At 31.8% G+C, this 18,425-nt stretch overlaps 1 protein-coding gene across 1 annotated transcript; it reads right to left on the bottom strand.

Annotated features, from left to right (window-relative positions):
* Nucleotides 1-4,374: 4,374 nt before the first annotated feature.
* Nucleotides 4,375-17,200, bottom strand: LOC111708930 (cholesterol 7-desaturase). Its single transcript, XM_023482448.1, has 16 exons — nt 17,177-17,200; nt 15,953-16,053; nt 14,290-14,394; nt 13,007-13,091; nt 12,337-12,429; nt 11,437-11,539; nt 10,764-10,806; nt 10,161-10,286; nt 9,436-9,528; nt 8,869-8,923; nt 8,220-8,270; nt 7,727-7,876; nt 7,257-7,348; nt 6,318-6,403; nt 5,767-5,847; nt 4,375-4,572 (listed from the first exon to the last, which is right to left on the bottom strand). The coding sequence occupies exons 1-16, from the start codon at nt 17,178-17,180 to the stop codon at nt 4,503-4,505; spliced, it is 1,338 nt and encodes a 445-aa protein (XP_023338216.1). The 5' UTR covers nt 17,181-17,200; the 3' UTR covers nt 4,375-4,502.
* Between the last annotated feature and the right edge of the window lie 1,225 nt (nt 17,201-18,425).

The following is an 18,425-nucleotide window of genomic DNA, read 5'->3' as shown; positions in this document are numbered from 1 at the left end:
CCAGGGTTTAAAATAATTCCACAAATTGAAATTTAAGTTGTGATTCTTGATTTTTTACAATTAAGTCAAAATGGTTAATTTCAATGTGGACTTAATTAGCAACACTTATTCACGACCCTGCTCGTTCATAATGAATTTTGGCCGTCTAATGTTCAAGATTCAATCGATTAATGGACGCTCGGTAATCTATCCTTGTGGAATGTTAAGAGCTGGTTTAGAGGGTGATGGAGGGGGGGGGGGTAGGTCCAAAAAGGGAAACCCCCTAACCATCAGTATAGAAAGAAAGATCGATTATGTTTTTGTCCCTCTGCCCAAGTTTTTTTCAAGGTCAGATAGGTACTATAGGAATGAAAGAGAAAATTGCGGTAGCCATGTAAAATTCCAATATAAGAATTCGCGGATTTGGGCAAAGAAAATACAAAACAATATACTTTCTATATGAGCGTATATTATTATTAAATAAATAATGTTATTTAAATTTCATCCCTGCAGGGAGACAGAGCCAATTTAGTTTTAGACATGTGCAACCTATTTTATTGAAAATTAACATTGATTTGAATTTGAGTAAATGTCTCAAAAATCTTTTCCAAAATGCAACAATTGTTTCAAAATAGGGATATGTATGAAAATGAAATCAAGAATCATCAAAAAATTAATTCTCACACTGGAATATTAAAGTTGACATAAAAGTTGGCTTGGATTGAAAGATATATATTATATATTCTTGAAAAAGATAACTTTGAAGATTTGTCCCATTTCTATCACTCATTGTTTGAAATTGGCCAAATCGCGGTTTTAAACTAATGTTCCCTGATATTTTTAGGGACCATATATACCGATAAAGTGAACCCTCTGTTAAGCAGAAAATTAAATTTAGAAAATAAGTTGGATCTCAATTTGCAGCAAATGAAACATCATATTATTTTGAGGTTTCAGCAAAATGCATTCGTTTAATACCATTTACAGGAAATATTGATAAATATAGATAAGGAAGCCCCCCCCCCCTCCTCCTATGACCTAGGATTTCTAAAATATAAACAGACATACTTAGAACCGGAAAAATTTCAATTGAGACCGGTTTAGAATTTTATACCAAGTCCGTTCAACTAAATCTAATTTTAATAGCATCTAAAAGAGCACTAAATAGCTTAATTTACATATTCAGGGGAAACCCTTTCAATACATTATACAACCTTTTTTTCATAAACTATTTTCCCAATTTGTAAATGGTCAGAATTTAAAGATTTTTTTTTACCCATTTTAACTTCTTTGATAATATATTGCACCTCTAAATAGATCCACCACTGCATTATTGATTGTTTTGTTTCGTTATCAAAAGACACGTGTAATTAGAGTTTCGCGAAAAATTCCCACTTTTCGCAAAACATATGAATGCGAAATTTCATGAAAAAAACGTTATTACAATTTTGCGTCTATTTTTTGCATGAAATTCCGCATCGTTTCCGCTTCTTTTCGCAAAATTCATATTCGCGAAAAAAAGCGAAATTTGGCGAAAAAAAATTGCGAAATACGAAAGATAAATACGCGTAATAACAAACCAGTAGCCATCTTTTTTTTTCTCTATTTTACTTCATCTGAAGAAAAGCTTGAAGATAAATATTTTTCTGAATAATAATCCTAAGATTGGGATCAAAACATTTCTAGAAATATATAAAATAATAAGCTCAGAGGGAGAGTATATCACGCAAACAAGAGTTGGACGTTTGTCATCATTTTACATTTTTTATGTTGACAAAAAATCGCTTATGTTCAATAATTTTTGTTGAATGTAAGCAATTTTTTTTTTCGAAATTAGAGTGTCAGTCGCAATGGTTTATGCCTATATTTTTATAAAGATTTACAATCTTTATATATATAGATTTACAATCTTTATACTCGTCCTTCTCAGTGAGCTACTCCTTTACTTCTCTTATCACAAACATTCCCTTTAGACATTTTAAGAATCAGAAACAGTCCCTTTCTTGGAGACCAAATTGGTTCCAAAGAATCTGAATAATTGGGAATCCTTATCATCATTTTATGATAATTGGGAAAGGTTTTATGAAGGTTTCCATTATACGTATATCATCATCCTACCTAATTGTTAACAGATATTAAAAAAAAACATCATTAAATTGATTCGAATTTAACCAGTGGGTTGCTTTTGTATAAGTAATACGAACTATTCGACACTTCAATTTGCTTTTATGTTGTTTTCATTCGTTTCGAACTCCTTTCAGGGATTTGATTTAAATCGTTTCTTAATCTCTCTTGGAGTCAACCAATGAGAGATGTTGATATTTTAAAGCTTTAAAAATCAGAAGTAAAGGAATTGAGTTTTTGCCACAAACTCAGATTTTCTAATTCCTATAACTTAGCAACCCGTTTTCCTAGACCTTTGATATTTCAAACTATTAATTCTGGTAGATCAAATAGTCTTAAGTTTGAAATATCAAAGGTTTACACCATTAGGTTGCAAAGCTATAGAGGTTAGAAAATATTAGTTTGTTGCAAAAAATCAATTCCTTTAAACCTACGATAATGAGAACAGTTTTTATTCATTTTCACATGGATTAGAAAGGTAATCCCTTAAATTCATAAGTTGTGGATACCGAGTTGAACCTTTATCGCAACCAAAAGTTTTGACCTCAGTTGTATTAAAACCTCACAATTGATGTTTTCATTTCTATTTTTTTTAATTTATTAAATGCATTCGTAACTAGCCCTTTTAAAGCCAATGTGCGTAAATTTTATTTTATGCGTTTCCATTTTTTGGCCGATTTTTGTTTTGATCTACACAAAAATATTTGAATAAATTAGAAAATTTTAAAAATATTTTCAATTTTAAAAGAATTGTTTCAAAAAAACTTTAAGACTGATGCAAGATGGATTTGAGCATTTTAGAAAGAAAGTGCCCCACAGGTTCACCTTTAAATTAAAAAAAAAACTTTGTAAACCATCTAAGAGGATTGAATAAAGTTTTTGCACAGAGATTATTTATTAAAAGCATAAGTCCGAACTTAAATGTGAAAAGTATGAGATCGAAATCAGCAAAACCCATAAAAATGAGACTTTAAAGGGACTGTAAGTGTAATTTCAGATGACCTCCCATTCAAATTTGAATTGAAGGTTTACCATTGTGAACCATTTGTGAAATTTTCATACGGAAGCATTGTATGGACCGAGATATAACTATTACTGATTGATATAGAATTTGATTAGGGTTCGTCTAAATTTTTTTTTTTTCTGCTGTCTAAAATAAATGATTCAGATGAAAGAGCTCAAATATTTATTTTATCTCAGTAATCAGCATAACTGGAGTTATTAAACCTAGAGATCTCTACGACGTAGTTCAGAATAAGAAATGCAACTTTATTCGTTCTGTAATTAAAAATTAATTCAATCTCTGAAATTATATTGTTTATGTAAATATTTTTGCCCTCAACCACTGGGTTTCACGTTTTTACATTTATTTGTTTGTTATGAAAATGTGTGTTTACAGCGGTTGAATACAATTTAAAAATTTTTTTATTGTTGAAGGGAAGGTTATAATGCAAGGAAAGTTATTTCAGAGGTGTACGCATCTTTTGTACTGAAGTGTACTGTCTCTGGGCGGTAATGTAAACACAAGACGGATGTCGAAGCCTGGCATGGGATCCATCTTTCATATCAAAAATCAATGAAATATTCTGGTCATAGGAAACTTTTATGTGAATTATCAAAATTATCAAAATTAACCTTCTCGGATACTAAACGAACACTGATGCATCTATTCTTGTTTACGAATTCCGCCCAGAGAGAAATGGTTTCAATATGTACGCAGAGTATACTCTACTGCAATTAACTTTCCTTGCATTATAACCTTGGTTGAAGATAAAAAAGGTAAAATTAGCATTTCCATCGGTTGAAGGTAGGTACAGAGTAGATATTGATTTAGGTTCAGTGTACTGGGTACAACAGGCAACTTGGGAAAAACTTTTCAATTTAAAAATAATTGGGGTTGTTTGTGTACGTATTCTTAAAAATAAGTTATTTTTCCAGTGTTTCCTTTGTTTACTTTCTTATTTTTGTTTACAGTTTAGGGGGAAATATCTATCTATCTCTCGCGTCATTTAGAATTAATGTGTACGCCGGCAAAATGTCTACTAAATATGATGATATGATGTGCCAAAATCGAAGTTTAAAACAAACCCTGCAGTATGTTCTGTATGAACCACACTTCATCTTGGAATCGAGGTTTCGTGAGATGAGTTGGTTGAGTGTCTATCTTTGTCTATGGTTAAAGGCAAAAGATTTTTACAAAAAAATTTTAATTCCAGCATATTAGTTCCATTCAATTTTTAAGAACAAACACAACTTTTTTTCACAATATTATTAAACTAATATAAAGATATATTTCAGAATGAATTTTAAACGGAAAACAACACATATAAAAAAGATAAATATTCTTATTTGAACAATGGAAGAAAGTGTACAGCACAGTGTTCAGTGTACATTTTGAACTACCAATCCAGGTTTCCCGGATTTTTCTGGCGGTAACTTCCTTCAGAGTAAAACTGTGAAAACCATCTCCTAAAATATTTGGGAATAAACTCAAAAAGTCACTTATTTCGTGTTTGGTACAATTCCACTTTATCTGATATCCTATTTATAAAACCAATGACTCTTTGCCACAAACTCTGATTTTCTAATCCCTATATCTATGCGATCCAATGTCGTAGACTTTAGATATTCCAAACTATCAACTCTGCTGGATCGAATGATCTAAGTTTGAAATATCAAAGGTTTACGCAAGGTTTTTCATAACTGATGGCACCATATCTTTAGAATTTCCCTAGAAGTGGACTATTTAGTGGATTTTTAAACATAGTTATTTGAAATTTTTGCGCATTTTCCTTTTAAAGTAAAAATTCTGATCTTAAGAATCTATTGTTAAATGAAAACGTGATATTTTATTTGAAAATAAAGAAGATTTTACACATTGTCGTTCAATCTTTCAAAATTTATTAAAAGCTTTACGCAATAAATTCCAACTTTTGTGCTGTATCAAAATAAATATATTCAATAATAGTGTTAGTGTTACTAAAGATCTATTCGGCACGTTTTTAAAAAGAATGCTCAAATCCAGCTCTAAAGTTTTCTTTAATACGGTTTAAAAACGATTTGAAAACATTTTTATTTCAAACTCATTCAGATTTTTGATTTTTGTGTGGAAAAATGGATAATGTATGTCAGAAAATAAAAGTTGTCAAATTAGATGAAGATGGGTAGCAAACTGGCTATTTTGAAATACTGAGTAAAAACATTTTTAAAATTAATAAAGTTATAGAAGCAAAAAACGGGGTTTTGACAGAGCATAAAAATAGTATTTTTAGCCTTCAATTAAAACAATTTTTTAATTATTGAAAAACGGACAAATGGACGGTATTCAGCTGTTCAAGACGCATCTTTTGAGACACATATCAACATGTGTTTTTAAATCGTTAATTACTGTATAATTTTTCTTTTTTTCAATATTCTTCTTATATAAAGGTTGCTTCTATTTTGCTACTGTATAAATTTTGGCGGGTGCAAAAAGGATTTGATATTTTTGATTAAATAGTTTAATATCAATGAATAATGAATAAATAAAAATTAGATTTAAAGATAATTTAATAGTTTCTTGGCAATACCTAATCTTTTGTAAATGTCCAAATTCTGCACTGGGCAAACTTCCAAAAGTATTTTTTTCTTGTTTTTCTTTTGATCAATCTATAACGAAGTTACCTGTGATGTAGTAAAGAGCTGTCTTCTTTAACTAGCACAGGGTTAGAGAGATACTTCTTACTATTCCAGATTCTTATATCCCTGAACAATAAAGTAGTAATCTCTGTTTGTCCGTCTGTTTGTTTATCCGATCATAAGTTGCTATATCCACGGCACTGTTCTTCTAGTCTGCATTCTGAGCTGTAATTTCTGTTAGGGTGTTTGTATGTCCGATCTAAGTCATGCATCTTTTGACCGATTTGTAGAACATTAGCCTGGTTTAAAAATTGACTTTGATTATTTGATTATTGATTATGACTTTCTAAGTGAAAGCTCCAGTCACAGCTGGGTTTTCGAGTTAGTGTTGATATAAAGTAGTGATCTTTGTTTGTCTGTATGTTTGTTTGGATGTCCGATCATAACTCATGAACTCTTTGACCGATTTGCGAGAAAGAAAAAATATGTTCAGGATTTCATTTAATTACATAAAACAAAAATTTCGTAATTGTGGAACTATACACACTGAAGATTGCTTGATTATGATTAAATAAATCTTTAATAAATGATATTACCTTTCCATTTGTAGGGATTCTAAATATAGAAATAGTTTAGCTAAAGGTTGAATCCATTTTCTTTCTGTGTACATAGTATGTACAACCTAAACAATACATAAAGTATATATTATTTACAATCTAAGCAATATATTTGAATACTATTTACAACCTAAGCAATATACAAGGTGTCTAAAAAAAAAACAGGGAATAAGGGTCTACAGTACAGACTCGTTTGAAATCGGATTGTAGGTTTTAAAATGACAATTGTATAGGCTCCTTGAGTCTTAAAGTTTCTACCTGGAGTAAGTAAATTTTGTAAAATTAAAAATAATCTCCGTTTGCACAATTTTGTATAAGGGTCTACAGACTTGTTAGTAATCGGATTTTCAAGATGAAGACCTTTTTTAATATTTACGTACAATTTCCGATCCTTGAGGCTTTTAGATCTAAAAATAACAATTTTATAGGCTCCTGTATTCACTTTACGAACTTGAAGTCAAAATCAAGAGAGAAATATAGTACGTAGATATTACAAAGGTCTTAATCTTGAAAATCCGATTACAAGCAAGTCTATAGACCCTTATACAAAATTGTGCAAACGGAGATTATTTGTATTTGTACCAAAGTTACTTAAAATTTGGCTTATTGAATCGGAAATTGTACGTAGATTTTAAAAATGGTCTCAATCTTATAAATCTGATTACTAACAAGTCTGTAGACTCTTATTCACGGTTTTTTTGAGACACCTTGTAATTTAGTGTATTGTAAAGGAGGAGAAGTAATTTTCAGAAAAAAATACCATCGATAATTAATTTCAGTTTGATTAAATTACTATTTCATTAGAATATAATTAACATCACTCATGTCTCTCCAGTTTAAAAATAGTAAAATTAAAAAAGCAATTAGTTGAATATTCATTAAAAAAAATACTAAATATTTAAAGGGCCTTTGTCCGACCTTTTGAAGCATTGGTTCTACAGGAATGTTTTGGATTATCATAATTCCCTTGCCGAAGGCTGTCTCTATGTCGATATGTACACACGACGGTCCTGTAAATAGAAAATAGTTGATAATGGATTAAAATTAGGGTTTTTTGTTTACATCAACGGGTTGCAAAGATGTAATAATAAGAAAATTTCTATTTTGTGGCAGTACTTTAGTTTGAGGTAAGGTAATGTTATCTAAAAATGGAATTTATAAAAATTGCTGGTATTAGAATACAAGGAAGAAACTTAGTTTACAATTTTTAAACGTACTTGTGCCAATTAGTCTCAAAATTTTATTTAAAATATCTATTGACACTGAAACTCTGACCCCCAACGCCCCCAACACCCAAGGCTATATATATATTTATACAATCCTCCCTACCTCCTCTAATTTTACAGCTTGAAATATTTTCAAATCTCCATTGCATTATTTCTAATTACCTATTTGTTTAAGAATGAGAACAACTTTAGTGAGAGATTTGAGCATTCCTGATCCTTTAAAGAGGTCCATATTGACAACTATAGTAGATACTGCTGTATGCTTCAGCTTGCCTTGTCTCCAAGCTGCTGCTAACTCATGCTTAGCTACTCCTACCATTCACAATATATAGATAAAAAAACTGGTTAACATTATGTAGTAGGTCTGCTTTCCTTTCCCGAACAGAGCCATCTAGCGGCCTTTCTTATGTTAAAACTGCCATTATGTTGTATTGCAGGATTAACTAATACATTTAAAATTAGCAAAATAAACAAAACGGACATGCTCATTATTGAACAGTTCGTTTTAAACAATTAACTAAATAGCGAAAATTCAGTTTGATCAAAGTTAATAATTTTGTTTGCGCTTGTTAACGTATTTTTTTAAACTCTGTTTTAACTTAGACAAAATACAGGCACGTTTGATTTTGTAAATTGAATTGTTATCCATATATCCCTGCTAGCCAGTCCTCAATAATTTGAGAGGGTTCGCCTCCAGCAAAAACAGCTGAAAAAAGATTTTATAATTTTCTTCCAAATATAATGTTTAAATTTAAAAAAAAACTAAGCTTTATCAAGTTGAATGGAACCTTGCGTTTTAAGTTTAGCCTCTCTACTTGTTTAAAGGTATTGTCAGCATAATTTCAAGTGACCTTCCATTTAAAGAGAGACATCCCCAATTTACAACTGCACCCTTTAAACCTATGGCTGATTATCAAAGATATAGATCGGCCCAATGCATATATCTCTTAAATGCTGCGTAAAACCCGTTAAATTGTTGTGTAAATTAGCTTAGCTGTGTGAACTCAACGCGGATTATGTAAAATCTAGAATATTATTTTGTCCTACACGGTTAAAAAAATTGAATATGAAAATTCATATTTTGCCAGAAAGTAAATACTAAATATCAACATTCCTTAAATATAAGACAGCTTGCAAACAAAGTATTCAACGATTATAAGATTGTAGATTAAAGATACGTCTGCAGTCATCCTTGATCAGTCAAAAGGGTTTAAGGGTACCCCACCCCGCTTTAAATGGAATTATAATTTCTTTAAAGGACAATTATTTTTAACAAGATCGTTCGAAAATGTTCACAATAATACCTGTGTCGTGAACAAAATTGAGATGCCCATTGTCAGCAGGGTTTTCAGACATATCCTTAATAGTAAACATATAATATAAAAACAAAATTTGAATATTTAAAAAAGTTTAGTTTGATTAACAAATTTATTTCGACATTGGTCTCAAATTCCAATGAGGAAAAACAGATCAGAAAATATGTCAGATTTCAAAGTACAAAAATGAGGGCAGAATTAGGAACTCTTGCATTGTTGAAATCGAGATCAAAGCTTGATCTCGATCTTTTATTAATCTGCAGATTAACATAATCTTTATTAAATATCCCGCATGATAATAGTATCCTGGAGGAATAACTGGATTTTGCTATTTACTCCTTTTAAACTTAAGATAGAAAAAACTGCATACCAGTTTGAAAATGTATATGCCTAGGGCTACAAAAAAGTATACGTGAGTTGAAGGTGTCACGACACTGTAAAGTCAAGGCTTTGATGAATAGATTTCGGATTGCACAATTCACGTTTATGTGTAAGGCCAACTATAAGAGTGTAGCGCATACTGTTTTTGCTTTAACTGCCAAAGAAGTTTTTTACCTGGGCATTACAGTTTACATAGTACTCTGTCCTCCCCCTGTATGCATACTCAGAGACCTTTGCTTCTTCAGGAGGGGTCCAATCAGGTAACTCCTTCAACACAATTCTTTAATCTTTATATAGTTGAAAAAAATGGATTATTGATTTTTTGTCATATAGGTTGCTAGCTTTATAAAGGTTTGATAAAATATGCGTTTTTGCCAAAAACTCAAATTTTCTAATCCTTATTTTTTGCCACCCTATGTCTTGGTCGTTTGATATTTCAAACTGTGAATTCTGTAAAATCTAAAATTAAAAATCTAGGTTTGAAAAATCAAAGGTTTACAGGTTGAAAAAAATAGGGATTAGACATTTTTTGTTGCAAAAACTCAGTTTCTGAGGTTTCAGCCGATGGTCATGTGATTTTTTTGTCCATTGTCTAGCGGGAGCATTGTTCAGCTCCAAGGGAAACAAATCTTCCAATATTCAGGCCTGAATTCGTGGTTGCATGCATTGCACGGAATATTTCTTTGAGGACCAAATGCTCTGTACTTAAAGGGACTGTCTAAGTAATTTTTTAGTGACTTTCTATGTACGTGTCATTGTGTACTGTATAGCTTGCTCTAACTGCTTAAAATTCGGACTGGTTTTAGAAATTAACCGGAGTTTACCGTGATAGAAACATTAACCGGAGTTTACCGTGATAGAAACATTCAACTTTTTGGAAATAAAAAAACTATTCTTACTTGATCTGCATGAAACCAGACGTAGATGAATCCGTTTCTCTCAACAGTTTTATAGGTCTTTAGCTTAGAGTTTTTAGGTATACTTCCTTTAGAGTAGGATATACTAGTACATTCCCCAGTCTCACCCTAAAGTACAACATGCAAAAATATGTTGGTACATTTTTAAGACAGGGCATTTCATAGACAGGACATTTCATAGACAGGACATTTCATAGAATAGACAGGACATTTCATAGACAGGACATTTCATAGACAGGACATTTCACAAGCAGGACATTTCATAGATAGAATATTTCGGATATAGGACATTTCATAGATAGGACATTTTGTAAAGAGGACATTTCAGTGTTAGAGCATTTCTATATACAAATGCAATTTTTTAAATCTATTTCTTTGCAACCTGATGGTGCAAATCTTTGTGTATATAAACATTGGGTTGCAAAGATATAGGAATTGAAAAATCATAGCTTGCTCAGTTCCATCCTTAAAAATTACATGACATTTCAGGCTTTTATTTTGAAGATCATAAAGCTATCGCGGACATCTTTAAGAAAGAATTTAATTGAATTAAATTCTAAGGTAAAAGCTTCTCCATTGTTTTACCTTAAAAGTCCAATTATGATAAGGGCACTGAATGCAATCCTCACTAAAAAGACGAATCATTAATTTAATTTTTCATTATTTTCGTGTTTTTTTACAAATTTAAAAACATCCGCTTTATAATAGAAAAGTATATGATTGTCGTAATTTCAAGAAACCTTCGATTTAAAACAAAGGGGCCTACCCGAATCACAACGGTACCCCTTGAACCAACGGAACCCTTTAAACCTCTATTGGGGTGTTGTATATACCTCTATTGGGGCGTTCTTTAAACCTCTATAGAGGTATAGAGGTGTCCTTTAAACCTCTATTGAGGTGTCCTTTAAACCTCTATAGAGGTGTCCTTTAAACCTCTATAGAGGTGTCCTTTAAACCTCTACAGAGGTGTCCTTTAAACCTCTATTGAGGTGTCCTTTAAACCTCTATAGAGGTGTCCTTTAAACCTCTACAGAGGTGTCCTTTAAACCTCTATAGAGGTGTCCTTTAAACCTCTATAGAGGTGTCCTTTAAACCTCCATTTTTGGTTTTTGCGGATTTATGGAACAGATAACAATGGAAATAATTATAATTTAGCACTTTTCCAGATAGAAATATGACGCTATTATCTTTATTGTTACTCTGGTTTTAAAGGGTTATCCGTTCGTACAACTCTTTAAATAGAATAAAGATGAATTACCGAACACGTCCCCCAACTGCTAGATTAGCGCCCAGATGAGGACAATAAGCATCAGATATATAGGCTTTACCGCTCATACCACGATACACAGCAAAATTACATCCTTTATAGCAAAATATATTATTATTTGGAATTTATGCCAATAATTGTTGGAAATTTTTTTTTGTAAATAGTATTGAACAGCCTAAACATTCCACAAAAATGCTAAACTTTTTTCGTTACTTCAAATTTTATAGGAAATTTTGTTATCACAAAAAAAATGTAACATTTTTGGTGATATTTTGTGATATAACGTGAAACTAAGTAAAAAAGTGCGTTCAGTTTATATCGATGTCTTTTCCTTTATATTTTGCTTTCTAATTCAAAATCTGTCAAAAAAAGCATTGAAAACTTTCATTTTTAAATCTATAGATAAATTTAGCTTGTCTGTCTGTCTGTATCCAATAAGCGTCAAAACGGCTGAACCGATCAGGCCCAAATTTTGTGTGGGACCTCGTGTGGCCCCAGGGAAGGTTTATGAATGATCAAAATTTCAAATATTTGTCTCCATCAAAATTCGATTTTCATTAAATTTTTGAAAATTCTGAAAATCCACAAAAAATTTTGTTAAAATCCGCGAACTTTTTTTTGTTTTGTTTTACAGTGTACCCAAAGAGAACATGTTCACAATTAAAATGGAAGATGGGCGCGAAGCGCGCTAAAAGGCTAGTATTTAAAATATGAATTTTTTAAAATTTTCATGGAACGGGGGAACAACAAAGTTAAGACTCACTAACTTTTAAGCAGGACCCCTGCTGTGTACTGGCATGCAGATCACTGCAGTACGCACCGGAAGCGTGGTTTTGGATGATTGAATATGGTTTAAGGGTAATTTTATTTTGAAATAATGGATAAATTTACCAAGAGCTACGACGTGAAGAACTTGTCCCCTGTTAAGATTTCTTGATTCAACTATACCAAACCAGCCATTAGGATAGGAGGGGGGTGTATCACCTTAATAAATAATAATAATATTAAACATTCTTACAACTATACCAAACCAGCCATTAGGATAGGAGGGGGGTGTATCACCTTAATAAATAATAATAATATTAAACATCCTTCAATTATATCAAAATTTGAATTCTACTAATTAATCACTATTTAATTCATTGTTTCGAAATTAATGAATTATATTTCCTAATTATAGTAAACTTCCCCTATGGGTTTTTTACTCACCAATCTCTTTGTATTTCCGAATTCTGTTTTTATTCACCAATCTCTCTCTATATTTTCGTATTCTGTTTACTCACCAATCTCTTTGCATTTCCAAATTCTGTTTACTCACCAATTTCTCTGTATTTCCGAATTCTGTTTACTCCCCAATCTCTCTATATTTCCGAATTCTGTTTACTCCCCATCTCTCTAATTTTCCGAATCTGTTTACTCACCAATCTCTATATTTTTCCGAATTCTGTTTACTCACCAATCTCTCTGTATTTCCGAATTATGTTTACTCACCAATCTCTCTATTTTTCCTTATTCTGTTTACTCATCAATCTCTCTGTATTTCCGAATTCTGTTTACTCACCAATCTCTCTGTATTTCCGAATTCTGTTTACTTCTTGAGCTTTCAGTTTACCACTGGGTAAATATTTCCATCCAACATCTTCTACCTGGGATATAAATCTATATATAAACTAGCATGGGAACCCAGCGCAACCCTGGTTACTAAAAGTTACTCCCCCCGTTTACCACTTAGACTATTTTACCGGGAAACTAAATTTTCGTTATAATTCAACTTAGAATCTTGAAACCAAGCTTAGAACATTCCCGTGGGCCTCCCCCGATTTCCCCAATAAAAATTTGAGGCAAATCGTTCCAGGGGTTCCCGAGTTATGATCGGACAAATAAACAAACAGACCGACAGACAGACAAACAGAGATTACAACTTTATATATATAGATAAAGACTGTTTCTCTGTTGTTTGTTTTCTAGTATGTCCGATCATAACTCGGAATCCCCTGGACCGATTTGTCTCAAATTTTGATTGGGAACTTGAAGAAAAACCACGGGAATTTTCTTAGCTTGGTTTTAAGATTCTAAGTTGGGTGGGTCGACTTTAAAGCGAAAATTTAGTTTCCCGGTAAAATCGCTCAAGTGCGGGTTAATGGTGGGAGTAACTTTTAGTAACCTTGGCAGCGCTGGGTTCCCGACCTACTATATATATATATATATATAAAGTCTGTTTCTCTGTTTGTTTGTTTGTATGTCCGATTATAACTAATAAGTCCCATGACCATGACCAAGGTGTCTCAAATTTTGATTGGGGAACTCGGGAGAACCCCAGGAATAATAAAATAGCTAAAATCGTAATTTACAACCAAGCACGGCATGCAGGAGTAACTATACCCTAAGCAACTTTATAGTCTAAAAATAGAGATAACCAGAAAACTCTGTATTGCAATACTTAAGTGCATTTGATGTTATTACAAAGCAAATATGTGCAATCATTTATTGAAATTATGAAAATGTTTTTATCGAATTCTAAACAATTTAGAAAAAGAATGTGGAAATATCTTAGGTCTACAACATCGGGTTGCAAAGATATAGAGAATTAAAAACGAGAGTTTGTTGCAAGAACTCAGTTCCTTTTTTAGTGTTTGTGAAACAACAGTATTCCTTTGTTTAACTCAAAAGTAAATATAGTTTTTATCCTCGAATATCTTTAAAACTTTTAAATTCCGGCTGTATTTAGAAAAAAACTGATTTTTTGCCAAAAACTCTGATTTTCTAATCCCTTTCTCTTTGCAACCCAATGTAATTTGATATTTTAAACTATAAACTCAAAGGGGGGTGGTCTTAACTCCTCACCTTTTTATTTAAATCCAGTGGCACCAAGAACAGCCAATGAACCAGATAGATAGATAAACAGAGGAACGAAGATATCACCCAATGCTGTTGAATCAAACGAATAATCTAAATTTTAAAAATTTCATAAACAGAGGCGCAACTGGTGTATCTTTTACAGGGGGGGGGGGTGATTCAATTACAGGTGTGTAAATATTTATGTAATATAACTTTGTTTGTGAGCAGAAAGTTTTAAAAAGAGAAGATCGGTTTGATATTCATCAGAAATAATATACTTTCACACTTTCAAGCAAAAATCAAATTTTTTAGAATATGGAATATCAAATCAATTTTAGAAGATTATGATAGCGTGTTAACATATCAAATAAATATACCGTGAAAGTACGGAAATTTTCTTTTAAACGATCTATCGATTGTATGTGTTTCATTAGTGATTGCATTTTTTTTTCAACAATTTTCCTTTCTTTCAACATCTGTCTTAAACTTTCATGAAGTGCATTAGAGTTATGGATTGGATAGACCATCTTCTTTTATTATCATTTTCTTCAAAATATATATATTTTTATTATTATGCATTAAATATTCACAACGACTGAACCAATCGGGCCTATTTTTCGGATAACGTACATGACCCGAGGGAAGGTTTATGGTACAAATTTTAAGATGTTGCTTTCAAAAAATTCAACATTTATTATTTGAAAAATGCACAAATTTAAAAAGAAAAATTCGCATAAGAGAACGATGAAATATGGCGACGTGAAAAGTAACAGTTAAAAGCGAATGGGCGCGAATTCCGCGAAGCGCCATTTAATCACAATCTGATCAAACTGCTTGTCGCTCTTTTAAACTAACAGAACAAAAGATTAATTGCTTAGATTTTCATTTAAAAAATCAGAAAACAAAAAGAGAATGTAAAGAAACCACATGAAATAATATTTTATAAAAAAAATATTGGTATCTACAAAACTGCCTGACCCCATTCATGAAATAGGGTTTCCAATACTGGGTTTCATTATGTGAAGTTTCGGGCTCAATGATATAAATACAGCTGTACTCAATTTTTAAGTACATTTCTGTATTTGGGATATCATGTTTAAGTACATTCCTGTATTTGGAGGCTATCTTGTTTAAGTATACTCCTATATTTGGTGGTTATCATGATTAAGTATACTCCTGTATTTGGTGGTTGTCATGTTTAAGTATACTCTTGTATTTGGTGGTTATCATGTTTAAGTATACTCCTGTATTTGGTGGTTGTCATGTTTAAGTATACTCTTGTATTTGGTGGTTATCATGTTTAAGTATACTCCTGTATTTGGTGGTTATCATGTTTAAGTATACTCCTGTATTTGGAGGTTATCATGTTTAAGTATACTCCTGTATTTGGTGGTTATCACGTTTAAGTATACTCCTGCATTTGGAGGTTATCATGTTTAAGTATACTCTGTATTGGGAGGTTATCAAGTTTAAGTATACTCCTGTATTTGGAGGTTATCATGTTTAAGTATACTCCTGCATTGGGAGGTTATCATTTTTAAGTATACTCCTGTATTTGGGGTTATCATGTATTTGAAGGTTATCATGTTTAAGTAAACTCCTGTATTTGGTGGTAATCATGTTTAAGAATATTCCTGTATTTGAAGGTTATCATGTTTAAGGACTCCACCTGTATAATCCATATACACTGAGAATATGCGAGCAAAAGAAGAGGAACCAGGAGAACTGAACCAACTAGGACAGATACTACACTCCCACTTTTCACAAGATCTTAAATATTTTTCATCTGTAGGGACTCTGTGCATAAATTTCAAGTGACCCTTTTTTAAAGAGTTTCAATCCAATATAAAAGCCTTTAAACCTTTAATCTGGAGAAAAAATTAAAAGATATCCTTTTTTTCAAAAAAATTAATCATTTTAAATTACAGCTTATGTTTGTAAGAGATTCATTTATGAAGCAGATACAAGAAAGATATCTTCTTCATTGCTACTAGGGTCTAGTGCAGTAGTGCTTCATAGACAATGGAGGAAATTGTCAGACTTAAACACATGTTAAACTAGAAAAGCGATGATGTCGTCAACATCATAATTAGATTAAGATACCGATGTGAATCGGGCATTACCAATGACCATCTTTAACTGGAAAATCATTACAAAGATAGTCCCTGGTAAAAAAAAACTAACAATATTTTCCACGGGTAAAATCTCAAGAATAGACAAAATGGGCATCTTCTGGTTGATATATTGCAAAACATGTTCCTTAGCAGAGTGTGCGATATATCTAACTATAATTTTCCCTTTGAATGTTATAAACATATCTAGAGCACACCGGACTAACCAGAGTGGGCAGCATTCGGTTTCTTCTATTTGAAATCAAACGTGTTTTGGTCTTTTATTCAATAATCATCTACTTTACGAATTTGTTTATGTTATACATTTTCATTCAAAATGCATATGCCAGCAAAAAAGTATTCATTGAAAAGGCTAACAAATTATGTTTAATGGGTCAAATTCGAAAGTCACAGCATTCTGGAATATTGACAGAACGTTAAATCCACGTGAGTGGAGCAATCGCGTTTGTTTGTGGTGTGGTGTTTCTATGGACATTAAAATATATGATAAAATGGTTGAATCGTTCACAAAAGGATATTCTGTTTACAAAAACAATTTAATGAAAAAAAGGTTTTGGATCAAAAGGAAATGGAACATTAAGTCTCTAATTTTCTAATCTTTATATCCATGCAAGCTGAAGGTTTAAAAATGAGGTATTTCAAATTTTGACTGTTAGATATATTAAATAGTATTGTTTGAACTTTAAAGGTCCAGGACGAATTTTTTTCTACCCCCCCCCCCCTTCCCATAATTACATTCTAATTATGTTTTAAAAACCTACTCATATCTATTCAGTAGACAAAAGTATACTAATAAATATTCACAAGTTGTTTAATTTTATACTTCAAATTGCACTAACCGGAAGCAGAGATAACGAAAGTTTATTAAAAAACATTTAACAATTTATGGAACAGTTTTTGTTTGTTTTTTTTCTTTTCTGGTTCGTTTCTGGTTCGTTTTTTGTTCGTGTCTGGTTCGTTATTTGCATATTTTTCTCTTAGTGTAAGAATGTGCCATAGTAAAAGCAAATGTTTTTTTATTGCTTATCCTAATTTAAACCTTTGCTGTGCTAATTTGTATGCCAAATTTTGCCCCTGAAAAAAAATCAAAAAAACGAACCAAAGACAAAATATTAAAAGTTTTTTTGGGGGGTTAGTTTTTCCATTTTTTCTTCTTTTTAGAAAAATTTATTGAAAAATAAAAAACTAAAAAACTTTAACCGTTTTATAGTTTGGGAAACACCTCAGATTACATATAGTAAAAAACGATTATCAACACCATATGAGATTGTTCTCAATTTGATATTTTTAAAATAACAATCTTATCATTCTAAATCTGGATAGCCTGAAAGGAATTAAGTTCCAGTCACAATTTTCTAATTTTGCCAGAAATTCAAATTTTCTAATCCTAAAATCTTAGCAACCTGGGACCGAACCTAATTAACTTGAACTGCTGGCTCATATTTGAATCACCGATTCAAATCCTTCCTGAATCTTTAACTTTAAATCTGTGGTTCAAGTTTGAACCGACAGAAGGTAGTTCAGTGGCGCAGCTCAAATTCCATACTCAACTTCTTTGCTAACACGCATGTTACAAGAAAAAGCGGTAAAATTAAAGATAGGATCGATGCTTTATGATTTGATTTCAAATATAAGAATATTATGATTTCAGTTGTTTTCTAATGGACTCTAACTTTGCATAACCCGGACCTAACTAACTTAATAATTTTCTTTCTTAAAGGGACTGTAAAGGAAATTAATGAAAGGGGTTATAGGCTGAAACCTGAGAATCTCAGGAGTCGACCAATACCTATAAGACATCTATCTGATGTTCCTGTCTCGAGAATTGACATAAAACTGTGTCAGAATTATACCAAAACGTATATATGTAAGATTTACGTCCAGATTACGTGACAAGAACTCCCTCCAATGACAGTGCAGTACACTGGTCACGTGATACAGACGAAGACACGTGACAATAATACTGCACTGCCATTGGTTGGAGTGCTGATGACATGGTCCGGACAAATA

Source organism: Eurytemora carolleeae, unplaced genomic scaffold (genome assembly GCF_000591075.1).
Source record: "Eurytemora carolleeae unplaced genomic scaffold, Eaff_2.0 scaffold168, whole genome shotgun sequence".
Lineage (NCBI taxonomy): Eukaryota > Metazoa > Arthropoda > Copepoda > Calanoida > Temoridae > Eurytemora > Eurytemora carolleeae.
Note: the sequence above shows the minus strand (reverse complement) of the source record. Positions and strands in the feature narration are given on the sequence as shown.